This window comes from Microtus pennsylvanicus, chromosome 6 (genome assembly GCF_037038515.1).
Source record: "Microtus pennsylvanicus isolate mMicPen1 chromosome 6, mMicPen1.hap1, whole genome shotgun sequence".
Lineage (NCBI taxonomy): Eukaryota > Metazoa > Chordata > Mammalia > Rodentia > Cricetidae > Microtus > Microtus pennsylvanicus.
The window spans coordinates 96689847-96708324 of record NC_134584.1 but is presented as its reverse complement, the minus strand read 5'-3'; the positions used below and the strand labels follow the sequence as shown (position 1 = coordinate 96708324).

At 53.1% G+C, this 18478-nt stretch overlaps 1 protein-coding gene across 2 annotated transcripts in view; it reads right to left on the bottom strand.

Annotated features, from left to right (window-relative positions):
• Cpne2 (copine 2) overlaps positions 1–18478 on the bottom strand; it is a 36992-nt gene that overhangs the window by 11430 nt on the left and 7084 nt on the right. Inside the window, exons 1-11 of one of the 2 annotated variants that reach the window (XM_075976936.1) lie at positions 15037–15052; positions 10973–11190; positions 8587–8766; positions 8146–8220; positions 6456–6527; positions 5275–5358; positions 4951–5040; positions 4369–4467; positions 3958–4044; positions 2756–2815; positions 1749–1882 (exon numbers count right to left, since the gene is read on the bottom strand). In XM_075976936.1, coding sequence (XP_075833051.1) covers positions 1749–1882; positions 2756–2815; positions 3958–4044; positions 4369–4467; positions 4951–5040; positions 5275–5358; positions 6456–6527; positions 8146–8220; positions 8587–8766; positions 10973–11152 — 1061 coding nt within the window. In that variant the 5' untranslated portion in view covers positions 11153–11190; positions 15037–15052. Of the gene's footprint in view, positions 1–1748; positions 1883–2755; positions 2816–3957; positions 4045–4368; positions 4468–4950; positions 5041–5274; positions 5359–6455; positions 6528–8145; positions 8221–8586; positions 8767–10972; positions 11191–15036; positions 15053–18478 lie in introns of those variants that run through there. The other variant, XM_075976937.1, reaches the window with a different exon arrangement.

Sequence of the window (18478 nt, the reverse complement as noted above, 5' to 3'; positions counted from 1 at the left end):
GAGAAGACAGAGAGAACATGTGAGACATTTGGGCAGACACACACACACACACACACACACACACACACACACACCCGCCCCCACGCCACACCCTCCTCCTCTGGTCCACAGTCTTGTGTACCTTATACACTCCAGGAACAGAGAGTAGAAATTCCCTGTCCAGAGTTATTCCCTTCTAAGCCCAAGCCTAAGTTCACCTTTGGGTGACAGTGGAACATGGCTTGACACAGCAGACATTGCTAAATTTTAAGCAGTGGTCCTAGAAGCACCCTAAGATCACAGTGGAAGCAAAAGGGTGCTTCCAACTTCCTGTTTATAGTTGAGGGGTACTCCTAAAATGATAACCATGACCTACCTTCATTAGCCCCAGAGCCTAGTTTACAGTTGGGGGGGTACTCCTAAAATGATAACCATGACCTACCTTCATTAGCCCCAGAGCCTAGTTTACAGTTGGGGGGGGTACTCCTAAAATGATAACCATGACCTACCTTCATTAGCCCCAGAGCCTAGTTTACAGTTGGGGGGGGGTACTCCTAAAATGATAACCATGACCTACCTTCATTAGCCCCAGAGCCTAGTTGACAGTTGGGGGGGTACTCCTAAAATGATAACCATGACCTACCTTCATTAGCCACAGAGCCTGGTTTCACCTTCCTCCTGTGCCTGAAAGCCACGCCCACACCTGGCCTCTCACAGTTCCTCACACCTATGGGACACCCTGTCTCAACGTCAGCCACTATGCTCCATTTGAGGTAGCCCTCCCTAAATCTGTTTTCCTTAACAAACTCCTCCTCATCCTCCAAGGCCCAACCAAAATGGCTACTTCTCTTTAAGGGCCATTGACAGGTCCCTGAGACCCCATAATGCCTCTCTTTGGTGCTCCCATGACTTCTGCCTCACATGTAAACAGATGTCTCCAAATCCCAATGATTCTTCTGATGAGCTTCCGGGCAAGGACAGTGTCTTGTTTGTTTACTTGTTTAACATTTATATCAAAGACACTCTGGCTGCTGTGCAGAACAAGAACTGATGGAGCCCAGGACAGAGCAGGGAAACCAGTTAAAGGAGGTGGTGAAAGGGAGGCAGATTCCCAGCCACGCCCCTGGGGTTCTGCTGAGCCTGGGGGCCAATGGAGGCCATGGGTGACCTGGTGGGTATCAGGGTCTTCCACTGAACATGAAGCCTTCCTTACTCTGCATGTTGTGTGTGGCCTGGAAGCACAGCCACCCTGTAAGCCCGATACCCTGAAACTGGACCATCTAGGCCCTAGTCCTCGGCTATGTTCACTCAGACAACATTCTCAAAAAGCAAAACAAAACAAACAAGCAAACAAAAACCAGGGTCTCACTATGTAGCCCTGGCTGGCCTAAAACTCACTTCAGTAGCACCCAGTTGACCTTGAACTTACATAGGTCAGCCTGCCTCTGTCCCACAAGTACCCAACAGCTGTGAAAGCAGTAACTGCACTGTAGCAACTTAGCTTCATCTTCCATCCTAACTCATCTGCTTACTAGATAATGGGTACATCACGTATAGGAAGAGTCCAGTTTGAACCCGGGCTTGGCAGGCAAGTACAGGAATCGATGGGCAAAGTCTGCCGGGGGACCGGAAGGGACAATAACTGCGTATATGCCTCTTGCCTGCCATTTCTAGGTTTGCAGATCCCTGGGTCCCTTCTAGCTCAGACAAGCTGAGCATCCCAGTCTAAAGGGACACCAGCTGACCTTCAGAGTCATCTCCAAGTGTACCTGTCATAGTCCTGGATGATCTGTCCCACCGCCCAGATGGCTGACAGGTATTCGTTGGTGCCCATGGGATTGATGTAGTGCAGAGAAGAAGGGTCGAGGGGATTCCCATTGGAGGCTGTGAAGTCTATTCCAACCTGCAGAAGGAGGGAAAATGGCCAAGCAGTGTGGCCAACCACTCCAGATCCCCAGCACAGCCTCAGGGACGAGGAGGGCCTAGTGGACACAGAAAGTCTACACCTTCTGGGATAACGGCTGGGACCTGCGAACTGTTTGGTTGTTACTCTTCTGCTCCCGTGCCGCCCATGGCAGGGAAGGCTGGCAGCCCCCTGGGGTGAGGAGCAGGAACTGGGCTGTGAGGCCATTTGGAGCTTGCACTACAGAAACAGGCAAAGGAGCCTTTCTTTCACCTTATAAGCAAGTGACAGTCCAGTGCTCACTATATGCCAGGGACTATGGGACAAGCTGAGGAAGGAGGAGAAGGAAAATAGAGAGGGTTCAAGTTCATGGCCCTTCCAGCCCAGGAGAGGGACAAAAGCGGATGAGTGGAAAATTCCTCAGATGCTTTCAGACAAGACAATGAATGCCAGATGTGTCAGAGGGCAGAAAGCACCAGGGGAGGTTGGCAAAGGCGACAGAGGGAACCCTGCAAAGCCCTGGGGTGGGCAGAGAACTGCCAGGAGCAGAGGTGTGGCCTGAGTGAATGGAAGAGAAGGCAGGAGCAAAGGGACAGTGGAACCCTCCGAGCCAGTGGGAGGAGCTGACCTTTCTCCTGGGGGAGGGGTTGGTGAGGGGAGTGGACGGGCCTGGGTCCCCGTTCTGCCCCCAGCCAAGCCTGACTCAGCCCGCCAACCAGGACACACTCCCTACGCCCTCTCCTCTGAAGTCAGTTGCATCCCTTGCCCCAAGGAAGTCCTAACTAAAGTCTATCACTCGACCCTGATGCTGTGGCAGAGGCCTGAGCCCTGAGGGAAGACCATGGGTAGGCTGGTGACAGGGAGGGGGCTTACGGTGAACATGAGCTGGCAGCCTCCCAGGATGTAGTCCAGGAAAGAGTAGTTCCGGTGTATCTGGAAGAAATGGTGAGTCAGTGGGTCCTGGTTGGGCTATGGATGTCCCTGTAGGAGTTGGTGCTTGTGCCCTGGAGCCTCAGAAGGCCAGAGGCAGCAGCTGAGCCTGATCTGATCACAACAGACTCCAGACCTCTCTAGTAAAGGCCATGAGCGGATGAGGAACCCAGAGCAAGGGTGCCATTCTAGGCAGGGACCAGCTCCCAGAGCCAGTCACGCCTGCCAATCAGTCATCCAATGGAGGAAGCCTGCATTCAACACTCACTGGGCGCTGGGCAGCCACCTCCCCGAAGCCTCGCTGCCTCCCTTGCTAACACACTCCAAGTGCAGATGCCCGTCCAAGGCCTCCTGAGCAGGGTAACAGCTAGGAGATGCCATGTCTGCTGTCAAGGCCTCTGCCAGCAGAGCATGTTTCCAGGTCAGGGGCATCAGGGATCTCTCCAAGATAAATGCAATTAAGCAAAAATTTTTAAAGGGGCATGCCCCTCCCACACCTGTCATGGCCTGCGCTTGGAAAGATGACAAGTTTGAGGCCAGCCTGGACTGCACAGGCAGACCATCTTAGAATCGGGCTAGACTGGAAGAAACAGCCAGGCGGGCGCCAAAATATGTTGAGTGGCAGGTGTTTCGGAAATGGATCCAAAATCATGCTTGGCATTGACAGGGCACTGTCTGTGGTGCTGCCACCAAAGGCCCCCGTGACCCTGTGACAATCTGGGCTAGAATGTGACCAGGATGGGGAGGCCTCAGCAGGCCATGTTCTCCTGCATCTCAGGCCGAGCCGGGTACACTTGTCCACTCACGCTGCCTTCCTTACTGTCCTGTCTGCCAACGTGGCTTGACCACAGTGTTCTGAGTCTTAATGACCTCATTTCTACCAGGGAAACCATAGCTGCCAGGGTCCTCACTGATGCCAGAAGCCAAGGCGCTCAGTCCCAGCCTCTGCCCCAAGTGTACGGAGATAAGCCTCCAGGGTAGGCAGGCGTGGTTCCCAGCTAGAAAAATCACCTGGGAAATCAGCTCACACCCTTCCTGGCTCTGCACAGGAAGGGAATAGGAGACGAAGCCGCAGCATGCTCTGCCTTTCCACACACCCATTCTTCAGACAAGGAGACCAGGGCTTCTGTGTACCCTCAGCTCACCTTGCATGATCTCAGGATAATGACACCCGAGTTCTTGTAGCTCTTCTTCTTCCTCTGCTTTTTGGGGTTGATGCATTCCATCTCCAGCTGGCACGGTGGGAAGGAAGGGAAGCTCAGCTGGGGGATCTCAAGACCCCATTCTCCCAGAGCCCCAGAATGTCCTCTACAATCTAGACCCAGGGTCAGATGCCTCCCCTGAGTGGTTCTCTGGGTGGCCTCCTCCAGACTACTTTCTGGATGCCCAGGTTTTGGGGGCTGTTCTCGCTTCACCCACACCCTGAACCTCTACCCCATAGACAGAGGGAGGTCACAGAGGCAGAAGGGGAGCATGTACGTGCTGGGGTCAACGTCCTGTACTTCTCTGCAGTTGCTGCTGGGACCCGGTGATCTCAGCACATACACCCATCTTACCGGGACGCCATCCCGAGCCTCATTCATCTGCAGCACAGAGGTTTGGAACTCGCCGATGAAGTCGTGGCCTCCGTTACTGTCGTAGTCGTAGCACATAACCTGGGACAGGTGCATCATGGTCACCCCAGAGCTGTCCCAGGGTGCGCTCTCAGCCTGCTCCCACGAGCAAACATCATGTCTATTGTGTGGGCATTCCCTCCTGCCGTCTGGTCTCTCTGGGGTTCCTGAGCTGCCTCCTACAGGAAACTTTCCAGGGTTGCCGGGAAAGCAGGTTGAAGTTACCCGAGGATGAAGGCTGTGCTGGTTACGCTACCCACCTGGCATCTGTTCCCCCTCTGGCCAGGCCAGGACCCTCTGCAATGCTATCCAGCAACTCTGCAGTCCTTACATAGCAGGGATCTTGGGGGTGGGGATCCTACCCAAGTCCTGAGGGTTAGGCAGATCCAGGTCTTGACCCTAGGGCCCCTACCTTCTCATAAGAAGGGGCTCTTCCCAGTTTCAACATGTATACCAGGAGCCCCGTTGGGGTGGAACCAAAAGTGGGGCTGGCGGGGTGGGGAACATGGCCCCAGAGTCACTAACCTGGATGGGCTTCTCCATGTCCCCATCACACAAGGACACCAATGGCACAGTGAAGGGCTTCCACACAGGGTCCAGAGTGTACTTGATCACCTGGGAGGCAGGGAGGAGCAGAACGCGCACAGACTCATTAGCGCCCACTAGAGACGGATGTGAAGATGGGCAAACCCTTAGCCTTGCTTCCAACTTTGGAAGCCAATGTTCCTGAGGTCCTTTTGGTGGGATCTACATGGCTGGGGCAGCACAGGCCGCCCCCTACTGTCAGCTTGATGAATCAAAAAGTCTTGAGATGCCCCCACCCCAACCCCAACGGCTCCTTTTACCTACCTCTGTCCTATGGACTAGCATCCATTTGCCATCATCCCCTGGCTTGTAAAATTCAAGAAACGGGTCTGACTTCCCGAAGAGGTCCTGGGGGGAAGCAGGACATGTGTGAGAGGAATGGCCCTAGCAGATTCAGGGGGGCTGGAGTGTAGCCCAGCCACCTCCCTGATTCGGGATTGGAGGGAGCTACAGTGCAGCCAGTCTGTCCCTTTCTCTTCCCCCAACCTCTCTGGGGTTCAGCCAGAGGCCTGGTGCTACCACCTGAAAAATGAGAAACCCCCACAGTGAGGCAAGGGTTCTGTGTTCTAGAGACACCACGCCTTAGGTGGAGAAGTTACAGCAGCACAGGGCTCCAAGAAGGCCATGCCTGTCATAAGACCAGGCACAAGGACATTAGAGACCACAGCCCTAAAACTACAGGGCAGGCTAGTGTCACGGTTTGGCAAACGGCGCTTGCCATCAAGCCTGGTGACTAGAATTCACATGGTGGACGGAGGAGAGCTCACTCTGCAAGCTGTTCTCGGACCGTGTGTTCCATAGCTCTGTGGACCCCTCCAAATGTAATAAATAAACCCACAATGCCTGTCACCGAAGGGCATGAAGGCATCTAGAAACCCATTCATGTAAGTTAAAAAGAATGGCACTCTGAAGAAGTTACACAGGAGTGGAGGGGACAGAGTGAAAATCGAGTAAGAATGTACAGGACAACAGTGTGCATCGGGAGACAGGCACCTGGAGGCCACTGTCACGTCTGGAGGGGGCTCAAGGAGGGGGCTATAGAAGGACAGTTAGGATACAGGAGGGGCACCAGGGCAGTGTTCAATAAAGAGGGTCTCAGGTGGAGGGAAGAGACCATGAAGGGCCTGAGACGGAGGGGGCGTGGTTTAACCTGGGTACCCAAGGCTAGCAGATGTGAGGTCCTGGGTCCCATCCTCAGCACTGGAAAAGGAGAAAATTCATAAAGCCGAGGAAAGCAAAGGGTCTGGTCTAACCAGGTGGCCTAAGGAGAGGAGGGTGAAGGGCAAGAATCTGGACCCTGGAGGGCCACAGCGGAGTTGGGGAGTTGTGAAAAGGAGGCCACAACGAGAGGATGTCCAGTCACAATTCTCCTCCTTCCCCATGGCAGTGCGCTGTCTCACGGTGGGAGAATTTCTATTGCTGGAAGGCCTCCCTCCCTGGCTTACCTTCTTATCCAGCTTCCTGCCGGCCAGGCTCAGCGTGATGACGCGGTTGTCTGACAGTTCCTGGGCTGCGATCTGAAAGGTTGGGGCTGTGAGAGTGGGGTCTGCTCCTCCCCTTCTGCACCCTGCCAGGACCCATCTCTGCAGGGCTAGGTGCAGGGCAGAGGGGAGCAAGCGTGAGCGCTAGGTGAGCCTGGACCATCCCCTTGACTTCTACACCTTGGTTTCCATTTTCTGGAAAATGGGGTAACAATCCAGACTGGTTATGAAGATTCAGAGAGTGAGTCCCTTGGCTCAGGAGAGGGGCATATAATATGGGGACTAGTCAGGGGAGGTGGTCACGAACCAGGGGGAGAGGCTCCACACCAGGGAGCACAGCCCTCCACAGGGAGCACAGCCCTCCTCAGGGAGCACAGCCCTCCTCGGGGAGCACAAGCCTCGAGTTTGGTCGCCAACCTGAGAGCTACACACAGCTGAGTACACTGAGGTCCGGGGAGGATGGGGGATGCACACTAATCATCATCTATTCACGTCGTCTCCATAGCTACAGACCTCAGCGCAACTGCGAAAGTCCACTGTGGCCTCTCCCCACCGACGGACTCATGGTCCTGCCTCTAAGGGGGCTTACCTGAGAACAGTCTTGCTTGAGACTGACCACCCCTGCTCGACAGACCAAGGCCCTGGGGCCCTTTCTGCCTTCCTGTTCTTCACCTAGATTATAGGATGGTGCCTATCATCCCATCTCCCAGAGGAAGGAACCCAGGCCTAGCATGGGGCCACAGGGATCCTGGACAAACACTGAGTGGGGTCCCCCTGCTGGCATCTGAGTGCCAGGAAGCTTCCCTGAGAGCTGACTGTGAGCTCTGAGGGGGATGGGCAGGGCTGCGGAGGGGTGCCTTCCAGGCTGCAACAACAACCTAGGAACCATCTTGGGGGTTTTTGAGACATGTTATGGATTTGGCTTACCCTGAACTTGGGGAAAGGAGAAATTATTGAGGCGGGGAAGCAAAGCAGGGACTGAGGGTTCTCACAGCTTGAAGGAAAGACTCCACCGGCAGTAGGGAGCCATGGGTGGGAGTGAGGGGCCCAAGCGCACACAGAAGTATGAGCTGCTTTCGGCAGCACATCACAGGCCAGATGAGGAAATCTCGCTTGAGGAACTCTCGTTTCTCTTGGGCTTCATTTCCCTCATCTATGAGATGGGGTTTGCCCTGCCTTCTAGGCCTCTGAGGACAGAGAAGCCCATCCACAGGAAGAGCCTGCCCATGGCTGGAATCACTGCAAGGTGTTGGGGGAACCATTGCCGTTGCTGGAATCACTGAGAGACTGTGTTATATGCATCAGGAGCCTGTTAAATGCTTCCCGGGGGCGGGGGAGCTTCAGGGACTAGTATTGGGGGGATACTGTGAAGGCTCTGGACACCCCTCCTCCCGATGATTAAAAGGCCCCTGGCCCTGAGCCGCATCATCGTATCATCGTATAGGGCCTTCTGACAGTCTCTCAGCCAGACAACCCCCAGTGCATCATCTGTAGAGCCAGAAGCCCGTTGCTAAGAGACCTGTTGCTAAGTTGTAAGTTGGGCCTTTTTACTCCCAACAAAGCTGGTGATTATCTGCTGGAGAAGCAGTCCATTGATGGGGGAGGGTGGCGGAGACAGAGAAGGGATGTGAAGGGCAGGGAGGGGGGCAGATACCGTGATCAAGCCCTTCCCCGCAGGCTTGTCATTCAGCAGCAGCAGAGGCCTGGTGATCTTCTTGCTGGAGACAATCTGGGATGGGAGAGACAGGGAGGAGAGTTCAGGGAGGCAGCAGGGGCTCTTGGGGATGGGTCAACAACAGGACGGCACCATGTATCACACTGCCCCCTCTTCTCTGTGGGTGCAGGTGGCAGGCACTGGGTTTGGTTACTCCTTCCGTGGAAGCTTTCTGCCCAGCCCCAGACTCACTGAGCTACACCACTTTGGGGCCTGTTGGCTCCTGGGATGTCTGTATGGTAGATGGGAGAGTCTGCCAGGAGGATTGGTTAGGGAAAGGAGAGCATGGGAAATTCTGTCTAAGGGCTGTCCGACCCCAAGGGCAGAGGTTGACTCCAAGGCCTGTGTGTACCCCACTCCGCTTGGGAGCCCCAGGCTCACCGTGCCAAGGCTGCAGGAGAACTGACCCAGGAAGTCATGCTCATCCAGCTGCGCGCTGGACTTGTCCTGGTCGAACAGGGCGAACTTAAGTTTCTGCACCTCCTCGAAGTGGTAGTCCAGCACGAACTTCTTGGAGAAGGCTGGGTTGAGGTTGTTGATGGCCGTCTCTGTTCTGTCATACTGGCGGAGAGACATGGTAACGGGAGGCAGAGTCATGGCGGCCAGGTTCCCTCTCTAGCTAGCGCCTGTCAACCTTCCTACGGATCACCTCTAGCCAGCGCTCACAGCCTGTGAGCCCCAGCTCACAGATGAGAACACCAAAGCTCTGAGATGCTAAGTTCAAGGGAGGCAGGTGCAAGATCCGAGCCCAGTCTTGATTCCAGGGACCTCCCTCTTGACTCTACAGAGCCTTTCCATTCCCAGGGACAAGGGACAGAGCTCAGGCCACAACCCCGACTGGGTAAGTGACAGAGCACAAATCCCTGTCCCCATCTGGGCCTGCTTTTACCTCTGTAAAACAAAGGCCTTTGACCATGTGGCTTTCCTATGTTTTACTTTGGGAAAACCCTTTTCTCAAAAATCACACTGTACATGCGTGCTAAGAGAGGAAGGAGATCACAGAAGGAGGCCGGGTCAAGGGCTTCAGTTTGTAACTTGCACAAAATTCTGGACTTGTCCAGTCTAGCATGCCCACCTCCTTTGGACACCAAAGCCTTGGTGGGCCAGGGCTGGGCACTGTAGGTACATGGTAGTTTGGGCAGGAATCACCTCCTGGCCTCAGAACACACACAGCAGAGCCCAAGTGAGTCTATTTTGAGACCCAGGCTATGTTGGTTTTTCCTTCCACCCAGGCTTCCAAGGGCAAGAGCAGCAGGGATCGGAAGAGGCCTTGACTAAGACTATTTTTAGCCTGTGTGGACAATCTGGGGGTAGTAGAGATTGGGGGTGTCATGAGTTGGGGAGACATCTCAGAGGGGATTAGTACCTGCAGGCCTGGACTACCCTGACCCCCGGACTGACCTGGTGTCACACCTCCCTCTGTTGGCTATGCCACCAAAACACTGGAAATACAGGAACCTTGCATACTCCAAGCCCCGCTGTCCCCTTCTGTAAATTGGCCAGCAATCCCAACTTCTTTTAAAAGAAGTATTTTTCATTACAAGAAGCCAACATCTGTGAGGCCCAGAAACCGAAGCATGTTCAGTAAGCGCCAATCACTCGTTCAGCTCAAACAGGAACTCAGTGTGGCCACACACCCGCCATCCCAGCACTCAGGAGGAAGAAGAAGGACCAGGAGTTCTAGGTTAGCTTCTGCTACCCAAAACAAAATGCTAGTATATACGCTTGGAACTATGCATGCATGCAGAATGATATGGAAGAGGAGACACTGGGCTGGGATTAGGGATTCTCCTTGGCAGGCAGGTCTACAGTCCTCCAGATTGTCTTCCTCAAGTTAATCTAAATCTGACAAATGACAATCATAACTTCCTTTGTAATAGGTGTCAAAGCTAGTATGTGAGCAGTTCAAGTTTCTCGGTAATCTTCCTAAACCACAGCCTTTCCCAACCCTCAGGCCAGAGGCTTCCAGCCCAGAAGGCCCCCATGCTGAAGCTAGTCACTGTAGGTAAGGGAAAGAGAAAAGCCCTTTCAATAAAGAGACAGGACCAGAAAGGGACAGGGGTTCACCTGAGATCGCACAGCAGGAGTAGCATTGCTGGGCATGAGTCTATCTCCGGGGCTCAAGTTTGAACAACTTATTTCTCTTTGCTTCTAGCCAAAAGGGTGATTGTTAGAAACAAAAGAGGAAGGTTCCTTGCAGAAAGCAAGTCCGTACAGAACTATAAAACTTTTCCTAACTATAGCCATATAAACTATTAGGATATAATAAATATGATAATTATATATCTGTGGGTGATAATTTAGATAGAAGTCTAGCTATAAATCTATATCTATATATAGGTGGGGATTTTTTTTTTGGAGACAAGGTCTTATTATGTAGCCTTGGCTGGCCTGAAACTCACAGAGGCCCACCTGTCTTTGCTTGTATTGCTACTAAAGGCATGTGCCCCCACAGTACCACACCCAGCCAGGAAAATATTTAGGTTTTTTGAAACTGAAACTTACTTATTATGTAGCCTGACTGACCTGGAACTTGCAGTCCTCCCGCTTCAGTGTTGGAATTACAGGTGTGTACCGCCACACCTGGCTTAAGTAATATTTTAAGTATGCTTAAAGTTTACTTGTGAAAAGTGACAGTTCCCTAAGTGGTCTTCCACCCCCAGCGTCCGCCCCAAGGGCAGGACCCCAGCATTCCCTGGATCCAGGAGGTGCCCCCTCTGCCGCCCAGCCAGCCCTTGCCCATCACAGACACCGCGGCTGGCCTCACCTCCATCCACCTGCCGTTGTCCTCGGTAAAGAGGACACAGAAGGGGTCAGACTTGGAGGTGACGTCCCGGTCCAGCAGGTTCTGGCCACTCACTGACAGCTCCACTTTGCACACACAGCACTGAGAGCCCAATGGGATGGCCCCTGGGGCGGGGGCACCCCCATCTGGAATGTAGGCCATGGGGGTCGGTGACGGCAGCAGCAGCAGTTCTTGGCAGTCTGGAGAAGAAGAGTACGCATTAGGAGAGGACGGATATTCTTCACGTGCTAACCTATCACCAGGAGACCTCAGCATTTGCCCTTCAAGAGCTGGGTATAGACTGGGGACACCGGGACAAGCCTGTAATCCCTGCATGCAGGAGGCTGGGGCGGAGGTTCTTGAGTTCAGGGCTAGCCTGGGTTACAGGGCAAGCCTCCATTTCAACTAAAACAAAGAAGTAGGTGGTGAGATGGCAGGTGATGTGTGTGTAAGACACAGGCAAAGGCTTGTTGGAGAGAGAATGCAAAACACCCACCGGAAGGAATGAGGAGTCTCCGAGAGGTATATGGTTTGCCTTGGTACCTGTTCTTTGCCTTAGTCCATCCTTACCATGCATGGATCCATGTTGTCCATGTAAGATCACAGGACATCATAGTGGACACGGGTATCCTACATGCATTGTGCCAGAAAACCTGGGCTTCTCCTGAGCAACGCATCAGGTGGAGTATATGATGGCTTGGGTTTTCCCTGTTGCTCTGGACACTAGGAAGTGAGCTTCTGGTAACTTACTCAAACTGGACCTTGTTCGCTGCCTGTTATGTTCCCTCCCGCACCTCTAGCCCAAGCTCATGACTGGAATACAGAAGGCTTTAGAGCATATATGAAGGGTGCGTGCCCAAATAAGTAAACAAACACATCCTCCTACCCCACCCTGGTCCTGCTCGAGCTGATTCAGCACAAAACTGACACTCCCAGGCAGCTGAGCAGTGTATGCTGCCAACTGTCGGTGGCCCTGTTTCCCTCAGAGGACAAGGAGTGGAGGGACTAGCTCCACGGGGTAAGGGAGTTGTGGGACCCCCTTTGTCACTGGCCCTATAGACGAACCTAAAGTTCTCTGGACCTACTTCCTATCTGCCAACACACTGTCTTACCTTGGTTCTTTGAGATTCCCAGGGGCAGAGTCTAGCTCACAAATGCATGCACATTAACACGGGCGATAACCCTAGTTCCCAAACACCTCAAAAGGCTTCACTGATATTCAGTCCCCTCACTGCTCAATCAGTTACTGACCTGCACCTCCCCCAGGAGGGGGCTTATGCCCTTGCGCCTTAGAACATGATGGGCCCCCACTGCTTCATACCTCAGTCTTGTGGAGTACATAGTAGTACTATCCCATTTTCCAGGCGAGGAAACCGAGGCCCATGTATTTCCTCTATGTTTGTTGAGTATGTACTTCACCCCGAGACCTGCCAGCAGCCTGCTGAGCACGTTCTAGTTCTGGTCAACTCTGGGGCTAGAGTTCCTACGGAGCCCCCTAGCCTGGTCTAGCTGAAACACAGTGAGGGTGTAGGACAGGGTCTGTATAAGCCTAGTTCCCTATGGGTAGCTGGACTTCACAGTGAGAGTGGTGGCAAGCCAGAAGTAGGGTTGGCATAATTTTGTTTGCCCTATGTGCGTGCCTCACTTCCTGTACATTTGTGAAGGACAGGGGTTGACACTGGCGCTTCCTCAGTAGTTCTCCACTTCGCTGTGTGTGCCGTGTGCGTGAACGCGAGGTGCGTACCGTGGCCACACAGGCAGAGGCCAGAACAAGATGCCAGGTGTCTTCCTGTAACACTCTGTGACTCTAACTCCCTCTGCACCTTGAAGTTGGGGCTATAGGCACCCACAGTCATGCCTGATCTTTTAACACAGACTCTGGGTCCTCAAACTCAAGTCCTCGGAACCGCACACTTACAGGACAAGCACCCTTACCTACTTAGCCGCCTCCTTGAGTTTTTGAGACAGGGTCTCTTATTGAGGGTGGAACTCACTGGCTATCTGGCTACACTGGCTGGTCAGCTAGTTGCAGAGCTCTGCCTGCTCTGCCCCCCTAAGCACTGGGATTCTATGTGCGCATCATCAGGCCTGCCTTCTGTACGGCGATTGGGGAACTGAACTCTGGTCCTCACGCATGCACACAGGCCGTCTCCCAGACCTTTAAATTTTTGTATCTATTCGTCTGTTTATTGTGCGGGGTATGGGTAGGTGTGCATCCTTAGGTACATGGGGATCAGAGAACAACTTGTAAACCAGTCCCCTCCTCCCAGGGGAGGATAAGCCCAGGACTGAACTAATGAAGGTCTTGTGCTCAGTGGTAACTTCACCCACTGCACCATCAGCCCCACCTCTCCTTCTGAGGTAGGATCTCACTATGTAGCCCAGGCTGTCCTTGAATTTATACTCCTTGTTTCTGTTTGCTGCATGCTGGAGTTATGGGTACCAAAGTATTTGTCCTCTGGTCTTCTCAAACGCTCACTTTGTCTGAGACAGCTGACTGTCTTGTTAAGAAGCAGCAGCCGCTGTCCCACAGCCCCTCCCCAATACCAACTTCCTTCGGGACACTGCACACAGGACCTCCTGGCAGGGAGGGGATGTGGGGAGTGAAGGAGCCAGTCCTCAGCACCCCCCTCCTACAGCTGTCCCTAGACCCTCATTACAGTCGCACTTCTCGAAGCAGCAGGACAGCTCTGCAATTTGCTGGCAGGATTTATTCTTGTCAGGAAAAATCAGTTTCTGCAGAAATGGCTGAGGAGCCACGCTTGTGGTGTAAGCCAGCGGATGGGGATAGAGAGCACAGCCTTAGCAGGTTAGTGGGCATCAAGGGTGTCCACATGGCCCCTGCTCTGCCTGCGGTGGGCACGGGCAGGATCATCACCCTACTTTACAGACAGGAAATGGAAGAACAGGAAGTGGAAGCCGATCAGGCACCACCAGGGCCACCATCTAGGAAGCAGCAGAGGCTGTTTGTGAGACCATCTACCTATGCCTCAGAAGGGAATAGTAGGGCAAAGTGGGAACAGTTTGGGAACCCATGAGACCAGGGAGCCTGGGACCAAGAACAGGCAAGTCAGGGACAAGCTTGTTTTATGTATGTATGTATGCATGCATGCATATATGTTGTACTGATAGGAGTTTGAAACTGGGGTTTCATATATGCAAGCTAAGTGCTTTACTGAACTATATCACTAGTCTTTGCCCACCTCTTTCTTTTAACATTTTTTATAATTTTGAGACAGACTCAGGAAGCAGAGGCAGACAGACCTCTGAGTTTGAGGTCACTCTGGTCAGAGACCGAGTGCCAAGAGCGAGTGCCAAGACAGCCAGGGCTACACAAAGAAACCTTGTCAAAAAAAAAAAAAACCGACCAACAAACAAATAAATACATATTGAGACAGTGGCCTCAGTAAGTTACGCAGACCTCGGATTTGCCATTCCCTGCCTCAGTCTCCCAAGTAGGAGGAATAGCAAGACTGCGCCCATGAGCTGGTCCCACTCCCCATTTTATCAAGGACACAGAACCTAGGTCTTCAGCTCCTCCGGCGTCACCCTACCCACCCCCATCACTGACACGTGGGCTTCACCCACCTCTTATTTGCAACATTGGCTCCTCTGTAATGGATTTTATTATCCTAGCCATGGACCCCTACAGCCCAGAGTTCTGTTCCTACCTAGAATGGGTCAGGCACACTTTCTGGTGCAGCATACATGAGCTCACATGTATGCAACATACACATGCACGCACACACGCACACGCTCAAACGGACAAATACCAAGGTATTTGTATGCTCACATGACCACTCTGAGGACACACCCTCATGATAGTCACCGGCCTGGCCACGTACCCACAATCTTGCCTTTGTTACAGCACTAACATCCCATATCTAACTGAGGGCATAGCCAGGAGGGCCTGGTCCAGGGAAGCCCACTACAACTCCACCTGGGTCAGCTCCAGCTCCCGCTGAAGAAAAACAGAGCTCCATGAATGGTGGGCGGGGAAGTGGACTCCTCCCCAACCAGGGGCAGGGCTCCCATCTCCAACTCACCCTCTGGCAGGAAGCTCCTGGATCCCCGAAACGGGGAGCACATGGTGTCTGAGGTTGGGACAGGCAGGGGATCAGAGTAGCCGTTGGTGCCAGTGCCACAGCGGGGCAGGGATCCGGACCCTGAGGCCTGACGCAATGGAAAAAGAAACTACAGCCTGGTTGGGCCAGCCCCCTCCCCTCCCTCAGCAGAAGGCAGCAAGGTGTCATTAAGGGGGGGGTTGGGTCTGTGAGTGCATTGGGCAAGATGGAAAAGCTCCAGGACAGCACCATCTGCAGGTAATTTGGGGTTTGGGGCTGGAAGAGGGGGTGCGGGCAGTGAGAACCTGTTCCAAGGTTGATCCTGACACCTGGTGCAGGTGGGCACAGGCCCCTGGCAAAGAGCTTGGAGTCAGGGATGCAAAACCAGTAGTCCCGTTTACGGATGAGCTAACTGAGGCAAACCGAAATGACTTGGAAATGACCTGCCGCTGGTCACACATTCCTTCAACAAACATTCCTTGTAGCCTAGGGCTGCAGGAACAAGGCTGAAGAGCAGGTAGTGGTGGCACAGCACTCAGGAGTAGAAACAAGAGGATTGCGAGTTCAAGTTCAGCCTGGGCTATACAGCGAGACCCTATTTAAACAGAAAGAATGATACAGAATTGCAGCCATTGCCACCAGGGCCAGGCATCTTGCTCTTGATAGAAGGATGGACTTTGAAGACATTAAAACTAAGCTACACACTTACAGTATTATGGCTTTGACAAGAACTCTCTTAATTCATGGCTGGCGACTCCCTGCCCCCCTCTCCCACGTCCCATGGGGCAGCCTCGTCCCACTTGCGGCCAGCATCAGCCCCATTCCTCCATGTCCCCTGCCATGGCCAGGCAAGCTGCAAAGTCTCCTGCTCAGCAATGCCTAGCCCATGCAGCTCTCCCCTACCCTGCCAGAGGGACTCTTTAGTCATGGAAGTCAAAAGCTACCACAGAATCTGTTAATGTCTTCTCCTTCCAAATCACACAACTCCCTCACCACCCCAGGCTGAGGGAGCCAGGCTAAGTTGAGCCTCTTCATGCCATCCTCCCCGGTTCTCTGCCAAGCTTCCCAGGCTTCCCCTTCTGACTTCAAACCTGCCCACCTTTCGCCTGTACTGGGCCCTTTGGCACTTGCTGTCCTGTTTCCCGGAACGGCGTCTCGGCTCGTGAAGGGTCCCGGTTGTCAACATTCTCAGAGCCAGCGTGATCTGTGTCTACTCCACTCTGTTTCCTTCGGATCACTACAACCGTTTCACATACTCCGCCACAATCCTTCCGTAATGATAGTTCTCAAGGAGGGGGACCTATACTGACTCCCGCTCAAGCACGAATGCAGAGCTGCAGATTGTGAATACCCAGCAAAAGCATTAAATGCACGAAGAGCCAGGGACCCAGCTGCAGGTTGCTCGTTTGCATCGCTAAAGAGTGAAAGCCACTTCTCATAACCCTCTGAAAGATTAGAAAGAGAAACAAGGGTCCTACATAACAGGGAGGAAGCTGAGGCCCAAGAAGGAGCAAGGGATAGATGAAGCCAAGGCCTACGGACTCTGGGTGTAGGAGCCTGATGAAGTTGAGGGGACTCTGGAGCTGAGCCAGATGGCAGGACCCCAACTTTGAGGTGGTCATAAGAGGAGATACCAAGTGAAACAGGCCCAGGAGATGATGGGTTGCAGGAGGCTCTGAGGACCCAGACACAGAGTGGAAAGTGGGCAAAGGCAGATCTAAAGTGGCCCAGCAGCTCGGCCCCAAGATTCTCAGTTGTGGCCACTCTAGGGACAGGAGGCCTGTGGAACTACCAATAAGGACTCCTAGTAGGAAGATTAGGTACTGTCAAAACAGCATGCCCAAGGCTGGGGAGATGGCTCAGTGGTTTAAGGGCTCACTCCACAAGCATGAGGCCTGAGTTTGAATCGCCAGAGCCCACGTGAAGTCAAGGGTGGCAGCGGTGATTGTAAGCCCAGGGTTTCCGTGGTGAGATGGTGGGCAGAGCCTGGAGCATTTCCAGCAGCTCACAGGCCAGCTAGCCGGGTGTATTCAGTGGCAGACAACAGAAAGGCCTTGCCTCCCGCAAGGCAGAAGGGAGGATCATCACCTGAGGGTGTCCTCTGACCTCCATACAATGGTGTGTCCAAACTGATATTTAGAAAATGAAAAGAAAAATTCTGTTTTCAATGCAAACTATAAGGAGCAAAGCATTACAAAGTCTTGCTAGTGACAGTCGCATAGACGCTTAGCCCTCTGGCCAGTATCAGTGGCGGTTAAATGCACAGACTCAGGATGTAGTGTCCACTGTTTCTGCCATTTCTCTTCTGTGAGACCTCAGGCATATTACTTAACTTCTCTCTCTCTTCGCTCAGTTTGCCCTCTGTAAAAAGAAGGCAATAAAGTATGTTCCCGGGTCATTGTGAGGATTAAGATAAAGCAAACTTGCTATTACCAGTGGTTCTTAATCTCTGGGGTGGAGACAGCAGACTGAAAAACAGGGGAACGTGTGACCAAAGAGGGCAAGGGACTAAAACTTGCTGAGACACATAGTCCCCTATTATCTTTTTCTGCTTTGGGCACAGCACACCATGACAGTTACGCCAAGGGTGGAGGGTGGGGGCCAAGAAGTAGATAACAGGACTGGGACGTGGGGACAGTCCTAGAGATTTCCAGTTAACTCTGGTCTTGAGACCCCAAATGTCCCAGAAGTCACAGGATCTGAATGGGTACCATCTTCGAAGGAGTGCAGCTTTAAGCTTGGGGCTTTCCTACTCCATGCATGGTTCCCAGAAAGTACCAGAAATTTACCATCTAGCCCCACCCAGACCTGCTCCATCAGAAGCCCTAGGGAGGCACCCAACAACCCGTGTATGAACAAGCCCTGCAGGCAAGGTGGAGGAGGCCAAGTACACACAAACCATGGGTTTGGCAGGCAGGTGCGGTTTCTAACACGCTCCCCAGAGGAAGCTTGAAGCTGCCCACCAGCAACCATGATGGGAGTAAGGAGGCAGACACCTGAGGCTGATACCACACCATGGGGATGGCTCTAGCTTGGTCTGCTTGTAGCCTAGTTAAGCGGACATGACACTTGGTTTCCATATAAGCCCTACCATGCCTGGTTAGATAGTAATTCTCTGCTAACTAGAACCCTCAACTAACCCGTCAGTCAACCCTTACCCACTGTCCCTGATGGCTGCTACGTTCTCAAGGCTCTCAGGAGGTTTGGGATGGGTCTTGAAGGGCATTGTCACCCCACTGACCCGATGACAAAGTCCAGGAACACAGAGAGCAAAGACATCATCAGAACTTTACGAAGAAACTGAGATGCTAGTGGCTGGTTTTAAGGAATCTGTTGCAGAGGACTGGCTGTTGAGAGATGGCTCAGCGGCTAAGAGCATGGTTGTTCTTTTAGGTAAACCCAGGTTCAGTTCCCAGTACCCACA